This window comes from Chaetodon auriga, chromosome 22 (genome assembly GCF_051107435.1).
Source record: "Chaetodon auriga isolate fChaAug3 chromosome 22, fChaAug3.hap1, whole genome shotgun sequence".
NCBI lineage: Eukaryota > Metazoa > Chordata > Actinopteri > Chaetodontiformes > Chaetodontidae > Chaetodon > Chaetodon auriga.
Window position 1 is genome coordinate 8,493,676 of NC_135095.1, and position 18,541 is coordinate 8,512,216.

Here is an 18,541-nt window from a genome sequence, read left to right on the forward strand (position 1 = left end):
ATCTTTATTACAACCTCTAATTAACAATCATCTCATTATTTAGTCATATTATTGCTAAATGCAGTACATGAAAGTAGTGTACTTTTATTATTGACTGTGTGCAATGTTACTTGAAAACCACCAGGTGGTGCTATTGATTCAAGAAGAAACCTTGAGTTCCAGCCTTTCCCTCCATGTTCTGAACACAAACACCAGCACAAACAAGAACTTAGGACCAGCCTTTTGTGGTTTATATTTGTCTCATTCATTAACATTTTATTATTTTGAGCACACTATGAAATCAACAATATGAAAGGCAACAGTGCACCAACAACCCAGCAATATCATTTTTTCTACGCAAATACTATCAAAAAGTATATGATCCTGATCCCATACAAATACACTTCTTACATGTTGCAAGGATACATAAACCAGTATTAAATTACACTAAAATTATTACAAATGGTGTACAAAGATTATCATACATTCATGCATATACAAAACCAAAAAAAAACGCTACACTTTGTTATAGCTGCGACAGGTGAATTAGGAAAGCAAAGTTTGCTTGAGCACACTGAGACACGAACAGATCAATCTTGACCTTTATCATTTTAGATTTACTTCCTCCTAACGAAGGAGGACTAATAAAGCTACAATAAACAAATGTGGGGAAACTGTCCCACGGTGAAACAAGTTGATTGACGCACATATTACATATTTCGTAATTATTCGTAATGTCAAGAAATTCCTGTCTGTGCCTCAGTTTCTCTGAGTATTTGTACTTTTTTTTTTAAGATTACCATAAAAAAATAGCTCTCTTGTCAACAATGTTTAAAGTAGTGCAAAGATAATAGTTTCAGATATAACACCATTAGTTAGTCATAGTAAAAAATAGGGAATTTAGAATTATGTCCCTACTTTTCAAATGATACAAACTCAAAATAAGTTAATAGACTTTGAAAGTTTCCTCTTAAATGCACTGATAAACACTCTCTCTCTCTCTCCACACACACACACACACACACACACCCACACACACACACACAAACACACATAGATAACCTGACAGACAAACAAGTAATCCTAACAAATTGTGAACATCTTAAAATAGCCATGTGTGCTCGCTGTAGACGGGTGAAATATGGCCTTGTTGAGCCATGAAAGAAAAGCATGATTATAGAAAACTGCTTTCATGCTGATTTTTCGCAGAGACTGAGGCGCTTGGCTCATGAAAGAGAGACTGAGAGACTTTTAAAGGGGGGGGGGACGGGGCGGACAAAAGGGTGTCTGAATCGCAGGCCACTTCTCTGGCCGCCTTTGATCCAGAAGGGGCCTGAGACGTTTTCTCAGTCCGTCCCTTTCCACGTCCCCCCACTACTATTCCTCTGCTCTGTCTATCTCTGGGAGAGCTGTCAAAGCAAAGTGAAGCACAGAGAGAGAGAGAGGGAGACAACAAAAGCTCCCCCCGCCTCCCCCCCGGGGGAGCGGAGTTTCCTCTGCGTGGAGCTGGGCCCCGCTCTGACACACTGACTCTTTTACCTGATGTGAAACTCTACACGAGAGCTGAACCTCGACAGCTTTTACCACAACAGAATAATAAGCCCCCACCCCCCCACCCCCCCGTCTCTCTGTCTCTCTTTCCCCTGTAGACGCAAACAACCTGAGCTACACTGGTTTACTTTTTACATCTTACGTGTATTTAACTGGTTTGTTTTACTGAATCACTTGCTGAGGTAGTGAGAGTGGATTAATCCAGGTTATGGCTTTTTATCCACGTACAAATTAGAATGACCGTAGGTCGGGAAAAAGTAGTAGACGCATCCTGTTTGAGTCGCCAAAACTGTTAGCTGAGCCTTCTTGTTGTGATTACACAATGTATTTGAAGACCTGGTCACGCTTGAGACCTTCTGTGAGCCATAACTGATCACTCAAACAGTTAACGGCTTGAATAACTGATGTGTTTCTAATTTAATGGCACAGCAATGTCTTTGGTTCAACTGCCTCAGCTGCCACAACTTTAACTTGCGGATAACCTCACCATAACAACCAAACCAACACACTCATACACGAACACTTCTACGCATATGTACACGATGCGAACTCTGGCAGAGCAGCGCGGCGACAGAAAATGCGAAGCAGCTCGTCTCTTCACATAAAGAAAAATATCAAAAGCGGAACCAAAAAAAGTTTTGACCCCTCTGAGCTGCGACACAGTGATAAAACACAAAAGTTCCCTTCATGGAGAAAAGAGGCGTCTTGAAAACCGACGAGGTGGGAATCACATGAAGGCAAAAAGTGGAAAATGCTACATCGTTATAAGCATAAAGCTAACAAAAACATACGTCTAAATAAGGTATGTTCTGGTCTGTTGCCAAAAGAAATATAGATTTTTACAACCCCATTATGCAAATAATACAAAGCAAAGAGGGAATATACGGTAGTTTGTATATTTTTTGCTAAGTTCTGATGGTGTAAAATATTTATGGCCAGTATTTTTAAGCGGCAACGGTGGAGCGTATATGAGCCATAATGACTTCCAGTCAAATGCATAATTTGGGGGCAATGGCACAGGTTTCCACAAACACCTCATCTTACCTCGTTTTACACATTGCGTGTCTGTTTTTTTTAAATTTTTTTTTAATTTTGACGATGATCTAGCATCGTGAATAATAAATAAATAGTCACATATGAAACACTGTTACTTATTATTGCAGAATTTAAGCTGCTATCGTACACGTACGGCTGCATTATCTCATTGCTGAACCTCCACCGTTGACCTTTTAACCTGGAGCTAATCACAGTCGCGCTGCCAAATTTTGAGCCCTGGGTGAGGTTTTGACCCCGGCTCGACTCGTGCTTTGGGAGCCGTGGGGTGAGACTAAAGGCGAAGTGTGTCGAGGTCAGGAATAGTAACTCATCTAATCTAAACCTCTTATGACTTTCAGCAAGAGGGAGAAAAAAGGTCGAGGGCTGAGGTCAAATACTATCCGAGGCCCATTCAGAGGAAAATTAACCTCTTAAAACTAGAGTCTGTTTTCTGTAGATAAGAGTGCATTTAAAATCATTTCACAGTATAGTCAAAAGCTAAGGAAACAGTATATAGAATACATATCAAATATCTGTAATTATCAACCAAAACCGTTTGTAAGGTCTGAGCTTGATTAAGTAGGAAAATATTAGCTTCCTTGTGCTGAAAATTTAAGGTATGTGGTGTCAGAGGAGTTTTTAAGCCCATGCTGCTGAGCTCGTGGACAGTCCATTAAAAACTGCTACATATATACATATGATATAATACATATCTATATGAGGTGTAGAGGGATGTCGAGCACTAAGTGATCCTCCATCGGGTCTGGTTGTGCTTTTCTACTGCCGAATAGATGCTTTGTAATGCAGCAGCTTCCTCTTCTTCACCACGAAGAAGTCTGGGGATTGAAAGAGCACAATGCAGAGTCAGAAAAAATACCTCCAGATGGTCTAAAAACTAAAAGTGTGTTTAAGCAAAAGTTTGACATTTTGGCAAACATTCTCTATTGCTGAGAGTTATATAAGAAGATTGATACCACTCTCATGTCTGTGTGATAAATGTGAAGCTACCATCAGCAGCCGATTAGCTTAGCTTAGCACAAAGACTGGAAACGGGGGGGAAACTTCTAGCCTTGCTCTGACTATTATTACTATTTCCTCTTGATATTTGGTGGACTAACCTGTGATGGCGGACTGTTTGCGTTTTGCTTGCCGTTTGAGCCGGTAGCACCCCCTTCTGGTCACCTCCAGGCACTCATCTCCAGATCCAGATGAGCTGCTGGACGCTGGGGAACCCTCGCCCGATGATGACGGTGTCCACCTGTTGCCCTGTGGCAGCACCACCGGTCGAACTGTGCAGCTGCGGTAAAACACTGGCACGTCCTGGCACCTGAGCTCTTCCCACTCCACGTTGGAGCCCTCTCCCGGCCTCTCACTGTTGAAATCGAAGTTCCAACGCTTGTTGGCCACCTCCACGCTCATGCGGAGCAGCCGCTCGAAGTCCTGCTGCAGCTGCTGGTGGTCCACAGGCCCGAAGAGGTTCCTCCGCACCGGCCCCACCTTCAATTTCAAGGCCTCGATGCCCCCCAGGCGTGAGAGCTCTGAGTCAGATGCCATTGCTGATCCTGCTGTTGACGTTGATGGCGAGGCCATTGCCATTTCCCTGTCAGAGAACAAACAGATGCCGGCACACAAAGTGTTAAAGGAAGGGCAGAGGTTGAGTGTTGGCTCTGTTAGGCCTGCAGAGCTTCAATGAGGTGTGATATGTTTTTTTACTGACATAGATTACATACAAACACACAAGCTATTAAGTGCCCAACCCCCCCACACACACACCAGCACTATCTGCCCTCTTGTGTTTTATGTGATCAAACACACGTGTGCCCAAACCCGCTGAGTAATTACTGCAGCAACTGACCCAACACCAAATAAATCTCTAACCAAATTCGCTGCCCTGCCCTGTCAGTAAACCTGACTCTCCACCTGCTCTGGTGTCTGCCAGTCAAAGGTCGACTGTAGAGGTCAGCGGGTCACGTGGAGAAAGGGCACGTGTAGGCTCCTTGTGAGGAATGCTTTCCACATATCCCAACTGCTAGCTGCCACCTTTAATTAGAGCAGCACTGTTGAATTCTGACACTGATTTCTAGCTCGCGCTTCCAGTTTCATTGTGTCACAGCCTGCACTCGACGTGACGTGAGACTCGGCTCTCCATGTTGGTGGATATTAACTACATCCCACCTGATTTCCAGAGAACAGTCTGCTCAGTGCTTTATCAGCTGTACCAGCAGTAAAAGATGATGTATTTTCTGGGATGGGCAGTTACTACTTTTGAGCTAAGATTCTGCTGCTGATATGGACACTGTGCTGTACACGGTGTGGTAACACCTCCTTTGATTTTGATGCCCTCTTTTGCACAGGAGCTCTGCATATACACCATGAATGCATTCTTTAGGATTGCGACTAACGATTACTTTCATTGTCAATCATTCTGATGATTTTCAATTTTCAAAAATGTCAAAACTGTGAAAAATGCTTGTCACAATTTCCCAAAACCCAAAGATTCTTCATTTACTAGCAAATGTTTGACATTTTTGCTTGAAAAATGACTGAAATGAATAATCAGCTATCAAAATAACTGCCTACTCGACACTATCACTGCAGCTCTAATATGCCTAAATGAATGTGCATGTGATCTAATGCTCACAAAGTAACTTTGGGACAAGGGGTGTGGGGGGGGGGGGGGCTGAAAAGGGGCCCCGCAGAGGGCTAATCCGGCCCTGCCCCAACATCTACTTTGGAAAGCAAACGCACGAAAATATCAGTGGTTCCACCCAAAATATTGTCACTTTCTGCGTTTCAATGTAGACCTATTTACTCAAAATAAAGTCTGATTTTGCCAAAATCTTCAGCTCAGGATACACGAGTTTTTATTCGTGGAGTTTTAACACAGCATGGAGAGATGGACACAGAGCCTTTCAGAAATGCCAATATGCCACCACATTAGCCTGAAGCCACACATAAAAAAAAAAAAAAAAAAAAAAGAGGAGGAGGGGGAGCTGAGCGTTGCGCAACTGTTTGACACCTACAGAATAAATAGCTTGTAAGAGCACTTTCACAAGTCAAATAGCCTGTAATTTTACGATGTCTGTCTACTCCTATAAACTGGTTAAAACCATGTGTAGGAAACCACAGCAGGCGACAAATTCAAACATTTTACTAAGTGCGCACTTTTCACCCGCACGACTTCACCCTCCTCGCTTGTGTTTCCTTCGGGGCTGGATTAATACCAAAACACTTGATGGGACAACATTAAAAAAAAAAAAAAAAAAACCCAAAACCATAATTGCTTTCTTTCACCGGCAGGGCTGCTGGCTGCAAGAGAAAGTTGTTTGTGTCGAAGGCGAGGTGGGCGCGGCATGCAGATCAGGTTTCCACTTCGGTCCGTGTCCCCACGTCCAGAAACAAAAAAACACAGCGGGCAGAAAACCCTTCATTTCTTACCCCAAATCTCCCGAAAGCGACTACGCTGACAAATGCAACAAATACATCTGCAACCGCAACAAATTGCCGTGCAGTGTCGGCGCAAAGTTGGCTCGCAGGTTCGGTAAAACAACTAAAGTGCGGAGTAAAACTCGGTGACGCAGTCAGCTTCAACGCGGATGTGGGTCAATGAGATGCGACACAGAAACAGCCCGCATCTTGTCAAGGCACTTCACACACACACTGTACACACACTACAGCCGCTTAATATTCTTTAAAATAATACGTAACAGCAACAAATGACTATTCATTGACATTTTAGGAGGCGTTAACTCTTTTTAATGTGTTTTCACGACTAGCAAAGCGGAGCAAACCATCTAACACGTCGTCGACTTTCGCGTGCACAGTTCGACTGATGCTAAAATAAACCCCAAACAAGCGACTTAATGAGGAGCGTGAGGAAATATCAAACTATAAGGTCAAGACAATAAATAATGGTTATTTCTCTCTTACCATCAGCGTCAGTATCTCCACGGTGTTCAAAAGCGGAGTTTTGACAGAAACAAAGTGCGCACAGTTCACCCAGTCGGAGGAGTGAGACGAGCTCCTGACAGCTCCGTGGAAATAAACACTGTCACGTTGACTAGTCCTGTTAGGCACAACCCACGGGAGGGTCGTTCTCGGCCCCCTTATCTGCCACTTGTTTGTAAAGGACTCAGGATACAGGAGAGGAGGAGTGGGTGTCCTATTAGAGGAGCCAGTCACATGGGCTCCATCAAAACAGTCACTGTTGGAGCTCAGCCAACGGGTAAACATCGCTCTGATAAACTCTTACGACAACTGAACGCAACATTAGTTACAGGTTACTGCAGAAGTAAGAAGAAGAATATGCGAAATGCACGAGAGGAACAAAAGTTATGGAAATGCATTTAATGCTGTTTATTGCATATTTATAAAAGTGTTAATTAGTGGTGATAAATAGTTTCTTACCCTGTTATCATGATACTAAAACCTCCTGATTCTGTCTGTGCGCTCCTGCTCCGAACTTGTTGCTCCTGCGTTGTGCTTCGCGCCTGTGCTGTGCTTCTCCTTCAGTGCGACCAGAAGTAGGTCAAATATCTTGGCAGTGGCGGCCATTTCCCCCTTCTCCAGCAAATGTGACACACATTCTCGTGTAGTGCTTGCATCACGTTTTGTTTTGGCACTCAGCCCGAAGCCTCGAGTCACGTTGAGCTGCAACGTGACTCCTAACTGAGGCAGACAGCTCCATTTTGACTTGTGCAGATTTACCACATCCACATGTGGTGATAGGTATATGTACTCATGTCTGTGAAGTGGAAATAAGCACCGAAACACACCTGAATGTGATGATCATGTGCATTTAGGTACTAATACAGAGAACTGGAGAGGAAACGCTATTTCTCTGGAAGCTGGAAAAAAGTTTGACTTCTTGACCTCTAAATTGATTTATGTCTTGTCCCCATAAATCAGAATCAAATGAAGCTAAATGGGTAATTAAAAAGTTTTTAATGGTCAAATTGAAAGACTAATCTGAGTTTTCTCTCTGCCAAAAACCAACTAGAATTCAGATTCTGTGAAAGATCTTTGTATCAGCACACATATCATGACTTTTCTCGTTTTCTTATTCTTGTTTAATGCAGCTCAGTGTACTGGGTGACAGCCCATAAATAAAAGCAGCAGTCAGATGCTGAACTAAACTGAATGAAGCTGAAACCATTAACTGATTGAAAGAAAATTAATTGCCAGCAATCATTTAATCGGTTAATCATTTCCAACACGGGGTGTGAATTGTTGCTGGTTTTCTCTGTCTTTACAATAATCCAAATATCTTTGGGTTTTGGACCCAGTAATGCATTTGAACACGCCAATTTGAGCTCTCGGAACTTGTGATAGACATTTTTTCCACTCATTTTTCCGTGGTTAATCAATTAAATGAGAGATTGGTCAGCAGATTCATCTCTCCTGTAACGGTTAAAGTGACAAAGGGGTGTTTATCTCATATTGTGTGAAAACAAATCACTAACAACTTTAGTCACCGTGAGTTACATTTCCTTCCTTCCTTTCTCGCTTCATCACACTTTGTTGCTTGTTTTGTTTCAAACTCTTTTGTCGCATCTTTCCAGTTTTTGAATGACGGCTCAGCCTTTCCTAATTACATCATGTTTGCTTCCCATAACACTTCCTATTATGACACATCTTTCTTTCCTTAACTATTATGAGGTACTGTAGGTTCTTATTTCTTATTATCGACAAATATTGTGGAGTCTCCTCTTTCATATTATAACATAGGCTCTTTGTTGCAAGTGTGTTACATGGGCAGCAGCCTTATTGTCGCATGGCTTCTCAGTGACACATAATAGGAGTCATTTGAGAGGCCTGCAAACCAACCACCGCCTCAGAACGGTTATTCCAGGTTTGACACACACTCACTTGCTATTTTTACATATTAGTCAGAGCCCAGACTGCCTCACACGAGCAATGTTTTTCCCGCGTAGATGCTGCAACTGCAGCCAACATTTCAAAGTCAAAGCAGGTTGCAGCGATGGTTGGGCTGGTCATTGTTTGTGGGCACTGTGTGTGACAGCGGCGACTTCTTGAAGTAATTACGTCACCACTGTGGAATGTTTCTTGGTTAGAAAAAGCAGCGTTCGCATTGGGGGGGCTCGGCAGAAGTTCAAGGCAGTTCGGCGCAGGGCTCAAAACAAACAAAACAATTTCCCCAAATGTGTTTGTGGGTTTCACACGAAACCATAAATCTCAGCCTTGTTACTTAATTTGCTGTTGGGGATATGCAGAGGGATTTAAGCTTATATTTTGACTTTTTAGAAAGAAAGACCCTTCCCAGGTTTATCAGGATTTAAGGAAGTTCGACCACTGCTGGAAAATAAATCAGTTTTCATGATGGGACAGCTCTGTGGTTAAGGTTTGGTTAGGCCCAAAAACAGCTTGGTTCAGTCAAGGGAAATGTCACTGGGTTGAAATTACATTACATCTTCACTAAGACTAAGGGATCTTTGTCAACACAAACTCTTATTGTTTTTTTTTTTATGTGCTGAGTTATTTTGGGTCTCTCCCATCATTATACATTGTAGTCAATTAGGGTTGTGGCCCACTTCCCTAATGCCCTCTAATCTGTGTATCAAGAGGCCTTTATACACTGTCATATTTGAGGGTTCACCAGTAGACAATGAGGCCTCAGCAGCATGATCCCTCTCTGTTTGTTAGCTCTCCGACCTGTATTTACAGTCAGCTTATTCCACATTAAATTCCTAATCCCCTTTGCTTGTCTACAGTGCTGTTGTGTGAGTTTTGGTGTGCCTGCCCCCTCCGACCCTTAATCCTGAGCTGTATGTTACAGTTGGTAATGCAGTCATTAAGCCCATTGTCTTCCCCTCCACGGTCAGCGCCCTTTGAATACATTAACATGCTTGTAAAATAACACTCGGGTTAGAAGACTACGTGCTGTCACGGTTTTGTGCTCGCAAAAAAAGATCAGTTCACTCTCTTTTCATTCAAATGCTACTGATTCACCGGGCTGTAAAACATACAAAGGGCACCACAGAGATGCCATTAGGAAGCTGACCGTGCCTACATCCTACAACTGCAGGCAGTGTTTTGCAAATCTATGTAGTTTGAGTGTTAATTAGTTGGTAATCTGTAACGTGATGATTTTTGGAGGATATTTATCAGAGAGGGAGAGAATAGTACAAATATAGCTTGACAAAGCCTTATTCCTGCAAGGAAAGATAATGAGGAAGTCAATTCACAACAAAGCAAAAATGACACTGAGAAAGACTAACCAAGATTTACAACCACATACCATCATTTAAAGGCAGAATGAGTAGGATTTTCCTTAAAACAATGTACAGACTCATACAAAAATAATCCCTCTCAGTCATCCCTTACGGCTCCCCCAACCAATAACAGGGTGCAGATCCAGATCAACAGGTCCAGTGCTGTTCAGTGGCGCCGTGGCGTCGGTTAGTCAGGGAGGAGAGGCAAATATTGAATGATGTGTTAAAAAACCACAACCGACAAATCCCACTTATTCTGCCTTTAAACACCTTCACCAGGTTGTCTTATTCATGGAGTGGCTTGACATTTTTTGGAAATAACATAAGAGTTTGGCACCACTGTCATGGCTGTACGCTAAATAAGAAGCACGAGCCAGCAGGTGGTTAGCTTAGCTTAGCATAAAGACTGGAACCAGAGGGAAACAGCTAGCCTGACTCTCTCCAAAGGCGATAAAAGATGCCTGTGCATACCTTTAAAGTTTATTAAGCAACATTTTCTGACTCATTTGTGTACTCTGCACAAAAAAACCAAAGCGTAAAAAAGATTTATGCTAAGCTAGGATAACCGGCTGTTGGCTGTATCTTTAGATTTATACAGACATGACAGTGGTATTGATCTTCTCATCTAACATGACAAATTACTCTTGTCATATACACACTTTGCAGCATATACACACAGCTACGAACAAGGATAGCATTTTTATCTTTGACAATACAACCGTAACCACCTGATACTCACTGTATCACTGTTGTTTTGAGATTAAAATCCTGCTTGGCTTCAGTCTGGATGTGGCAGAGCTTTCAGAAAGATGCAGGTCAGAGGTCACTGGCTACACCAGAACCTTGAAACTTAGAATTTGGTGCCGACGAGTGCAGAACTGAGAGGACGTACAGTGCATACCACATGGCAGTGTCATTTCAGCAGGAAGTCTGTGATGGAGAGAGCAGGACAAAAAACAGAGGAGAGGAAGTTGTTGGTTCACAGGTGCAGTTTGGGGCTTTCCACATCCTTCTACCCTTCAGCTCAGGAAGTGAATACTGAGAAGAGGTTGACCGCAGACAGCGGATTGTTTACGTCAATCATAGTTTACTGACGCAGAACAACAAATTACAAGCAAGAAAAAAAGAGAAGCTTGATGTATAAATGTGGTTTGGCAAATGGCAAAATAGTAGACAATTATAGCAAGATAAAAAACTGAAGAGAAAGGCAACTGTGAGTGCATCGTTTAGGCAAGCTGTCAGCTGTCGGCTACATGTTGATTAAAGAGACGAATGGCCTCACATTCGCTGATTTATTTCTACATGCTGGAAACATGACTAATCACCTCCGAGCAGCATACACATATGCACATGTATACATGCAAACATTCATACAGTAGATAGAGATCTGACCCAAAACACGCCGTGCAGGGCAGTCGTAAAGAATACCCGCAGGCTATAACAGTTTAACCTCCAGGCATCCTATAAAAATAAGGCCAATGAGGTAAATAAAGGAATAAGGCTTTGAAACAGGACTGAATTTGGTTGAAAAGCAAACATCTTTTGCAACGGTTGAACGGATAGCAAGGTCAGGTGACGGTCGGTCCACCACTTCGATCTGGACTGCTTCTTCTTCTTTTTCTTATCTCCAAATGGACGTGTTGTGTGAGGCGTGAACTGCATTTAGAACTTTGTACATTGTGAGAGGCGCCGGGGGGAACATTGAGATAAACAGAGGAATAATAAAGGCAATGACCTCAAAAATGAAGTAACACACGCAGAGTCGTGTTTCCATCACTTTTGGGGGGATCGACATTACATTACATAGACTTAGTCTGGGACGATTCTCCCAGGTCATGCTACTTCTAAGTGCTTCCAAAGGCAACTGGACTTGCTTGTGGTTCTAGAAGACGTTTCGCCCCTCATCCAAAAGGCTTCTTCAGCTCTTCATAGTGCACACTGAGGATGACAGGAGCCTCAACATTGAAGTATACAGAAATGTGCCCACAAGCACAGAAGGCAAGGGTAAGGAGCAGAAACACACCAGGGAAGCACTCAGAACGTGTGGCTACCCAAACTGGGCCTTCATCAAAACCACAAGAAGATACAGAACAAACAGAGAAGAAGAGGACCATAGACTGAACAACATTGTCATCACTTGCATTGCAGGAGCACCTGAAAAACACTGCATCCCTGTTCACTTCAAGCCAAGTAAACACCCTGAGGCAGAGGCTTGTCCACCCCAAGGCAATTTAATGGAAGATGGCAAAGCGAAATACATATTTGTGCTCCAAGGAGACAAACCGGTATGTCTTCTGTGTTACGAGGCAGTGTCGCTGATGAAGGAATACAATTCACGTTGGCATTTTGACACCAAACACAGAGCCAAGTGTGCCAAATTTAGCCTCCAAGAAAAACATCAAATTGTCCAAGAAGTAAAAGGCAGAATGCAATCGCAGCAGGATATGTTTACAAAAGCTACTGCCAAAAACGATGCGGCAGTGAAAGCTAGCAATCTGACAACACAGCTGGCTGAAGAGACACTTTGTTTTTGCCACATCTGTCACAGCTCACGATTATTTGTTGTACCATAGTTCTGCCCTGCTCAGCTGTGACCAAAAAAAATGAACAAAGTTAATTTAATAACTTGTGTTTGATGATATTTGTCTTTGTTATTCACTTAAAAAGTTTGATCTTTGATTGACGGAGTAATGTGGGTTTCTTAACCTGATAAATTAAAGGGATTTATGTTATAATAAGAGAGCAACATGCAAACAAATATACTTTTATGTAAATGCATGTGTACTTGAATAAATAATAATGAAATGCAGTTATTTAACAATATGTTAAGGAGTAGTTACATTTATACAGTGGCAACCATAATGCTGATGTGGCCCAGGGTGAAAAGGAGTTTGACAACCCTGACTTAGAAGTACAAAGACTTACATTCATTTCCTGGAGACTTACCCTAACCATTAAAATAACCCGTACTGACCTAATTCTAACCCGAACCTAAACCCAAATCTAACCTTACCCTAACATTAACCCAAGTCTACACTCTAATCTTTAATCATTTACAGTACATTACGGTGACTTGCGTTTTGTCTCCTTAAGGAGGGCAAGTCCCCACAACGGGACTGTGTAAACATGAGAAACACACGTACACACATGTACACACACACACACACACACACACACACACACACGCAGACTTCAAGTATTGGATATGCAAGTGGGAGGAGTTTCCATGGGAGTATTCACCCAGCTGTAGAGGCCACAGGTGGGGTTGAGAGGGAGGGAGGAGTGAGCCATACTCAGATTTCATATGTGTGTGTGCGGGAAAGAGAGAGAGTGTGTTTTTGTGTGTGTTTTCCCTGTTAGGGTCTGCAGAAATTTGGGGTGCAGGGAGAGCGAGGCAGCTTGCTGGCAGCTGGATATTGTCAGGGGTTCACCAGGGGAGCTTGTATGTCAGGGTGAACGGGTTTAAGATGAAATGTGCACAAGGAGACCCTGACTCACTGTGTTTGTTTTGGGGGGTCCTCAGGGGTTGGCCTGGGGGGTTAACGGTGTAACATACAGATTGGGGTCTTGGATTTATTTTCCTTGAGCAGTGGTGGCCTGTGTGAGTGTCTGCGTGTGTCACCCTGTGTGCATTTATGTGTAAATGTACGTCTTGTTCTTTTAAGAGCAGCCTGTGCATTCAGGTGATAACATCTCTCTTTGAAATATTGTTTTTGCAGAGAGTGTTTGTGGGCGTGAGGAGGAGGAGGAGGAGGAGGAGGAGGAGGAGAAGGAGGGGTTGAAGGGCGGTGCAAGGCGGGTGTAAATTGATCCTTTGTTTTCGCCCCTGCATATGTGTCTGAGAGGGACTTGTTTTGGTCTTGCTGAGGTGACTTTGAGACTAATTCAATGTCAAAACTGAGAAGTGAGTGAAAGTCACAGCGAAGAAGAAGAAGAAGTGTCTGACACTTGAAACATTATGTAAAAATCTTGCTAAAAAATCTTGTTTATTTTGACCAAAAAAGGCAGTTTCCCCCAACACAAAATGCATAAAATTTTACTTTCAAATGAAACCCTCTCTGCCCATCTCAATATACAATATTTTTTTCAGTGCTGTTTAATGTAAACAACTTCAGGAACTGTGAACAATATATTGTATCTGCCATTCATAACTCCAGGAGGGTTGTGTCCCGCATCTGTTTCTGCTCCGTGCAGCTGAGGTGAAAAGGCAGTGTACTTCAGCTGATGTGTTTTTCGCCCTTATCTACATCTGGGGAACATCTGGCTTGCATCTGGCCCTGGCCTTGTAGTATTGGGCTGTGCATGAGCGTGACAATATGTGTGTGTTTGCGAGAGAGAAAGGAAGGTACGGAATGTATTTTGCGTGTGTGATGTGTGTGCGTGACGGGCTGGATGAGAGGATAAATGAATGAGGGGGTGAGTGAGCGAGCAAATGACTCTGCTGAAAAAGAGAGTGAACTCTGTGTGTGTGTGTGTGTGTGTGTGTGTGTGTGTGTGTGTGTGTGTGTGTGTGTGTGTGTGTGTGTGTGCGCGTGTTATTGTGTTACCTGGCCTGTGACCAGTGATCTTAATGTTTCTGTCTTAAACTGTAAGAATGTTCAGCAGAAATCGTTGTATATATGATTTTCTTACATGGAAAATCTGGAATTTTATGCTATCTGTTCAACACCTGTGACTATCAGTTCAGAAATCTGCTTGCATGATCTAACAGCCAGCTGTGTGTGTGTTTGACATCTGTGGGTGGAAACCTCTTAAGTCCAGAGTTTGCTGGTTTTGTGATTCAATTCAAGCAGGTGATACCCTTTTCAAAAGAGACTGACTAAAGTGTAGAACACATTATTAAGAGTCTTTAGTCAAGTAAGAGTACCAATACCACACTGTAAAAATACAAATAAGTTAAAGTCCATGTTTCCAGGGGAGTTGATACTCGGAGTCCCTGTGTTGGGGGCCCATGGTATTAATGGTAACAGGGCCAGCTGGGCTGAGGTATAATTTCCAAGGTATGCAGCAGTGTGCTTTGTCTGACTGGATGAGAGAATGGTAGAGACAGAGAGTGGAGGGAGATGAAGGAAACATAAAATAAGGGTGGTTATGTTTCTTATTGACATATACTGACACGCCGAAACTGGACATGGCATGCCGGTGGCTCTAACCAAGCAATTAAACAGACAGTATGAGCTGAAGGGCCCAGAGGCAGTTAGAGGCAGTGAGCTGCACTCACTCGTTCATGTTTTCCAGCCCGGCCTGTGTGTGATGTTGAAGGATGCCACAGAGATGACCGAGTTTCCAGACTGAACACCGGTGAGCTCAACGTCCTCACATGATCCTGTCACACCATTTTCACAAATTCTCAACCTCCAGCCTCACTGTAGACTTTTTTTCTTTTCCGTCAAATTTAGTCTCATGTATTTGGCACATTTGGATCTAAACCAGAATTTAAAATAAAGTTTGGTTTCTTTTACCCATGTTTGGTTTTAACAGCGTTTACAACAGCTGACCCACCAGACAGTGGGGTCAAAGTATAATTGATCATTTTCTATCAGCAGAAAAGTGCCGATACTACAACTTCTTTTCTGGGTGTGACCCCTTAAAATGAAGCCACTTCCAACATCCTGTCCCGAGTTGGTTATGCCTGTGAGCTGTGAGAAGTTTTCCCTTTCTTTGTCAGATTTTTCATCTCTCACGGGCCTTAAACTATCCGCTATTTCTTAAGAAAAGATGTGGGATTTGAGAAAGGTCATAAAAATGGCATTACTGGTTCTTTTCTGCAGACAGTCAGCTCTGAAATCTTCTGACCTCTGCTATGTTGTCCACATCTAAACAGAATTTTATCTGGGAAAAAAAAGCAAATCCATGAGGCCTCAGCTCAGTGTTTTAGTCCTTTCAGGCCCTGTATTTTACATAAAAACCTTGCCTGGTGTAGCTTGACATCCAGAATATCTTTGGCATGAATACCCCCAATGATTTGCAATGAGATTTGTTTTCCCTCAGTCCCTCGCTTAGGACAAGGAGGCGAGTGTCACTCTGAAATGAGGCCACGGAGAGATGCAGTCCTTCCCTTCCTGCCTGAAATGAGTGTGTGTAGGTGGGGGGTTACATATTTGGATTAGATTCCTCGGAGCTATGATCTGGAACAGAGAGCCCTGAGTGGCCGGTGCCGGTGTGGGCTGGAGAGGCGAAGGGAGCGCCCGGCTTCTATGGCCTGGAGTAACGTGCCACTTCTCCCTGGCTGAGCCTCTTCGCTCCTTACCTACTGTGTTTTATGTATGGGGCTATTTACATGTACACCACTGCAGTGCGTGTTATTTTCCCTCTGAGTGGTTTTAAAGCTGTGTGCGAAAGTCACAGCGTGACAGCAAATATATATATATACAAGGAATGAGACAGAAAGCACCTAGGGGCCCCACTCTCAGCCACAAAGCAGTAGTAGTGACTAAAAAGAGTCAGTATAGAGGGAAAGTCTGTTACTGCAGTGTGTGCATGTGTGTGTATGTAATATTTAGGAGTGCACCTTGCCCACGTATGTGACTGCATATGTGAAATGTCGCTCGTGTGAATATATTTACCCTGTCAGCGTGAAAGTGTGTACTTCCTCCTCGGGGGGCCCACACTCGAAACTCATCATGATCTCGCTCTTTGCATCTGTGCGATAACAACAGAAAGGCAGTTGGCACAAGTTTTCACTTCAAAGCAACTTCTGTAAAGCTCTTGTGTCTTTATTTTAATCTCAACGTCTGTCGTTGTCTCTGTGTTTACCCCCAGAAACGAACGAGCCCCGAGAGGCTTTGGTCAGCTAAAAATGAGGAATTAAGGTGGAAAATGCAGCATTTGTTAGTGACCATGTTGCTTTAGGCTTCGTTCGGGTGGGAGTCATGTGTCTCATGATGTAACACGGGGTCATGTGTTCCCTGTAGGCTCCATCTCAGAGATGCTGGAGCACCATGTTTTGATCCAGCAGCTGAAGCTTCAGGGCTGATTAGCCTCAGCTTGTGACCTGACATGAAAACACTGCAGAAATGCAGGTTTTTAATACAGGGAATACCCATGTAGTGATTGTGATTTAATTGACTTCGCAGGGATCTTAACCCGCTCATCTTTTGTGATTGAGATTAACTTTTCCATGAACTGCAGGCTGTAGCAGTGACAGACAAACACAATATAAGCCCATCACCCCACGGGCTGCAGATTGGAAATAGTTGGCACACTTTTGAGGAAGTCTCAGTGCTCTGCATCGTCACTGTGCTGCACCATCTGGTGTTTCATGAAAGCTACAGCTTCTGGCTGGAAGGAGAATTTCATGAAGAGCTACAAAATGTCAGCTGAATCGGAGTCCCACCTCCAGCAGGCGATGTGTGCCTGTAGCGCTCTCTGCTGGTGATCGAGCAGGACTGCAAGTGCCACCCTCAGAGAGCCTGGAGAGTCAGTCGCAGCGTGTTGAGATGTCTGTTGTTGGTAAAAAAAACACTCAGCCACACCCTCTGAATAACCAGAACACCTCATGTGCTGCGTACAGCCTCCCTGCAGGCAGCGCAGTAAGAGCTGAACAGAACGCTCTGTTCAGCTCCGCTAAGTGACAGGACTCACAAGAGGCAGAAGAAAGGTCAAAACTGATTGATTGATTGATTGATTGAATTGATGTTTTATGCTGAAGGTATTCAGGTTTAGCGACAGTTCATCCTTCTGGAGTTACCATGAATTGAAGAATGGTCAAATACGCCCTGTGGAGAGACTGACTGTGTCTCTTGAATTAAAAAGATCAGTTTATAGCCTTGTGGTGTGACACTGTATTATCCACTGATGTGGCTCCATTCACCTTTCAGATGTCTATGACTTGTTGGCAGTCCCACCAAAGAGATATTGACCCTCTAAACTTATCAGATGGTTCTATTTAAATAAATGTTTGAGGTTAGTAAAAGATATAAGTATTTTACACATTAAAGAGAATAAGTACAAAAACTGCTTAAAATTAGTGTACCTCTTTTCTACCTCGTAAATCATCTCATGACCCCTCAGATTTATGTTGGAGGGGCCCGACCCCTGGCTGGGAACCACCAGACTGCACTGTACTTAAATATCTAAAGTACTTAATGTAGCTCTGCCTCGACCGGCAGTAATAAAACACTGCTTACACACCAATGCTTCACTGCTAACAACTGAATAATGAAATAAACAACAGTCACAGGGGTACTTTTTCTGCACTATGAGTACTTTTACACTCTTTTACTCTTCATACTTTATGTATATTTTGCTGCTCATACATTTTTTGAATTGAGGACTTTCACGTGTATTATGACACTGTTGTATTGGTCCTTTTATTTGAGTTGAATATGTAAGTATAGTTGTCATATTCACCACTGTTGTACTGATGTTGTTGTACTGTTGCTGATTACATGAATCACAGTACGCTAAACATACTTCCAGTAGTGTTGCTGTGGATTTCCATCCATCCACTGGGTCTGACAGCCAGTTTGGCCTGAGGCAGTAATAAAAAACACGTGTCACTGATTTTCTGTGCTGGCGCTGACCAGCTGAACAGCTGATAGTCGTTCATGTAGTTGCGGTATGGCTGAAATCCATGAGTTCTAACTCCAGCTGTACCTGACTGCTCTTGCTGTCCACACCTCTGAGCTCACACACCTCGTCCCCAGGTTATGTCACATTCCTGGGAACATGTCGGGACAGGGTGCTCACCTGAAACCAAAAGGGAGAAAATGATCGCATTCAGCACCAAGAGGAATGTCATG

The 18,541-nt window shown here is 43.2% G+C and overlaps 1 protein-coding gene across 2 annotated transcripts; it reads right to left on the minus strand.

The window, feature by feature from the left end:
• Positions 1 to 228: 228 nt before the first annotated feature.
• cdkn1d (cyclin-dependent kinase inhibitor 1D) lies at positions 229 to 7,154 on the minus strand. 2 transcript variants are annotated; one of them, XM_076722452.1, is made up of 3 exons: positions 6,973 to 7,154; positions 3,684 to 4,165; positions 229 to 3,401 (listed from the first exon to the last, which is right to left on the minus strand). In XM_076722452.1, the coding sequence occupies exons 1-3, from the start codon at positions 6,981 to 6,983 to the stop codon at positions 3,343 to 3,345; spliced, it is 552 nt and encodes a 183-aa protein (XP_076578567.1). In that variant the 5' UTR covers positions 6,984 to 7,154; the 3' UTR covers positions 229 to 3,342. The 2 variants fall into 2 exon arrangements, with proteins under 2 accessions (XP_076578567.1, XP_076578568.1); XM_076722453.1 differs by lacking the exon at positions 6,973 to 7,154 and adding an exon at positions 6,496 to 6,704.
• Between the last annotated feature and the right edge of the window lie 11,387 nt (positions 7,155 to 18,541).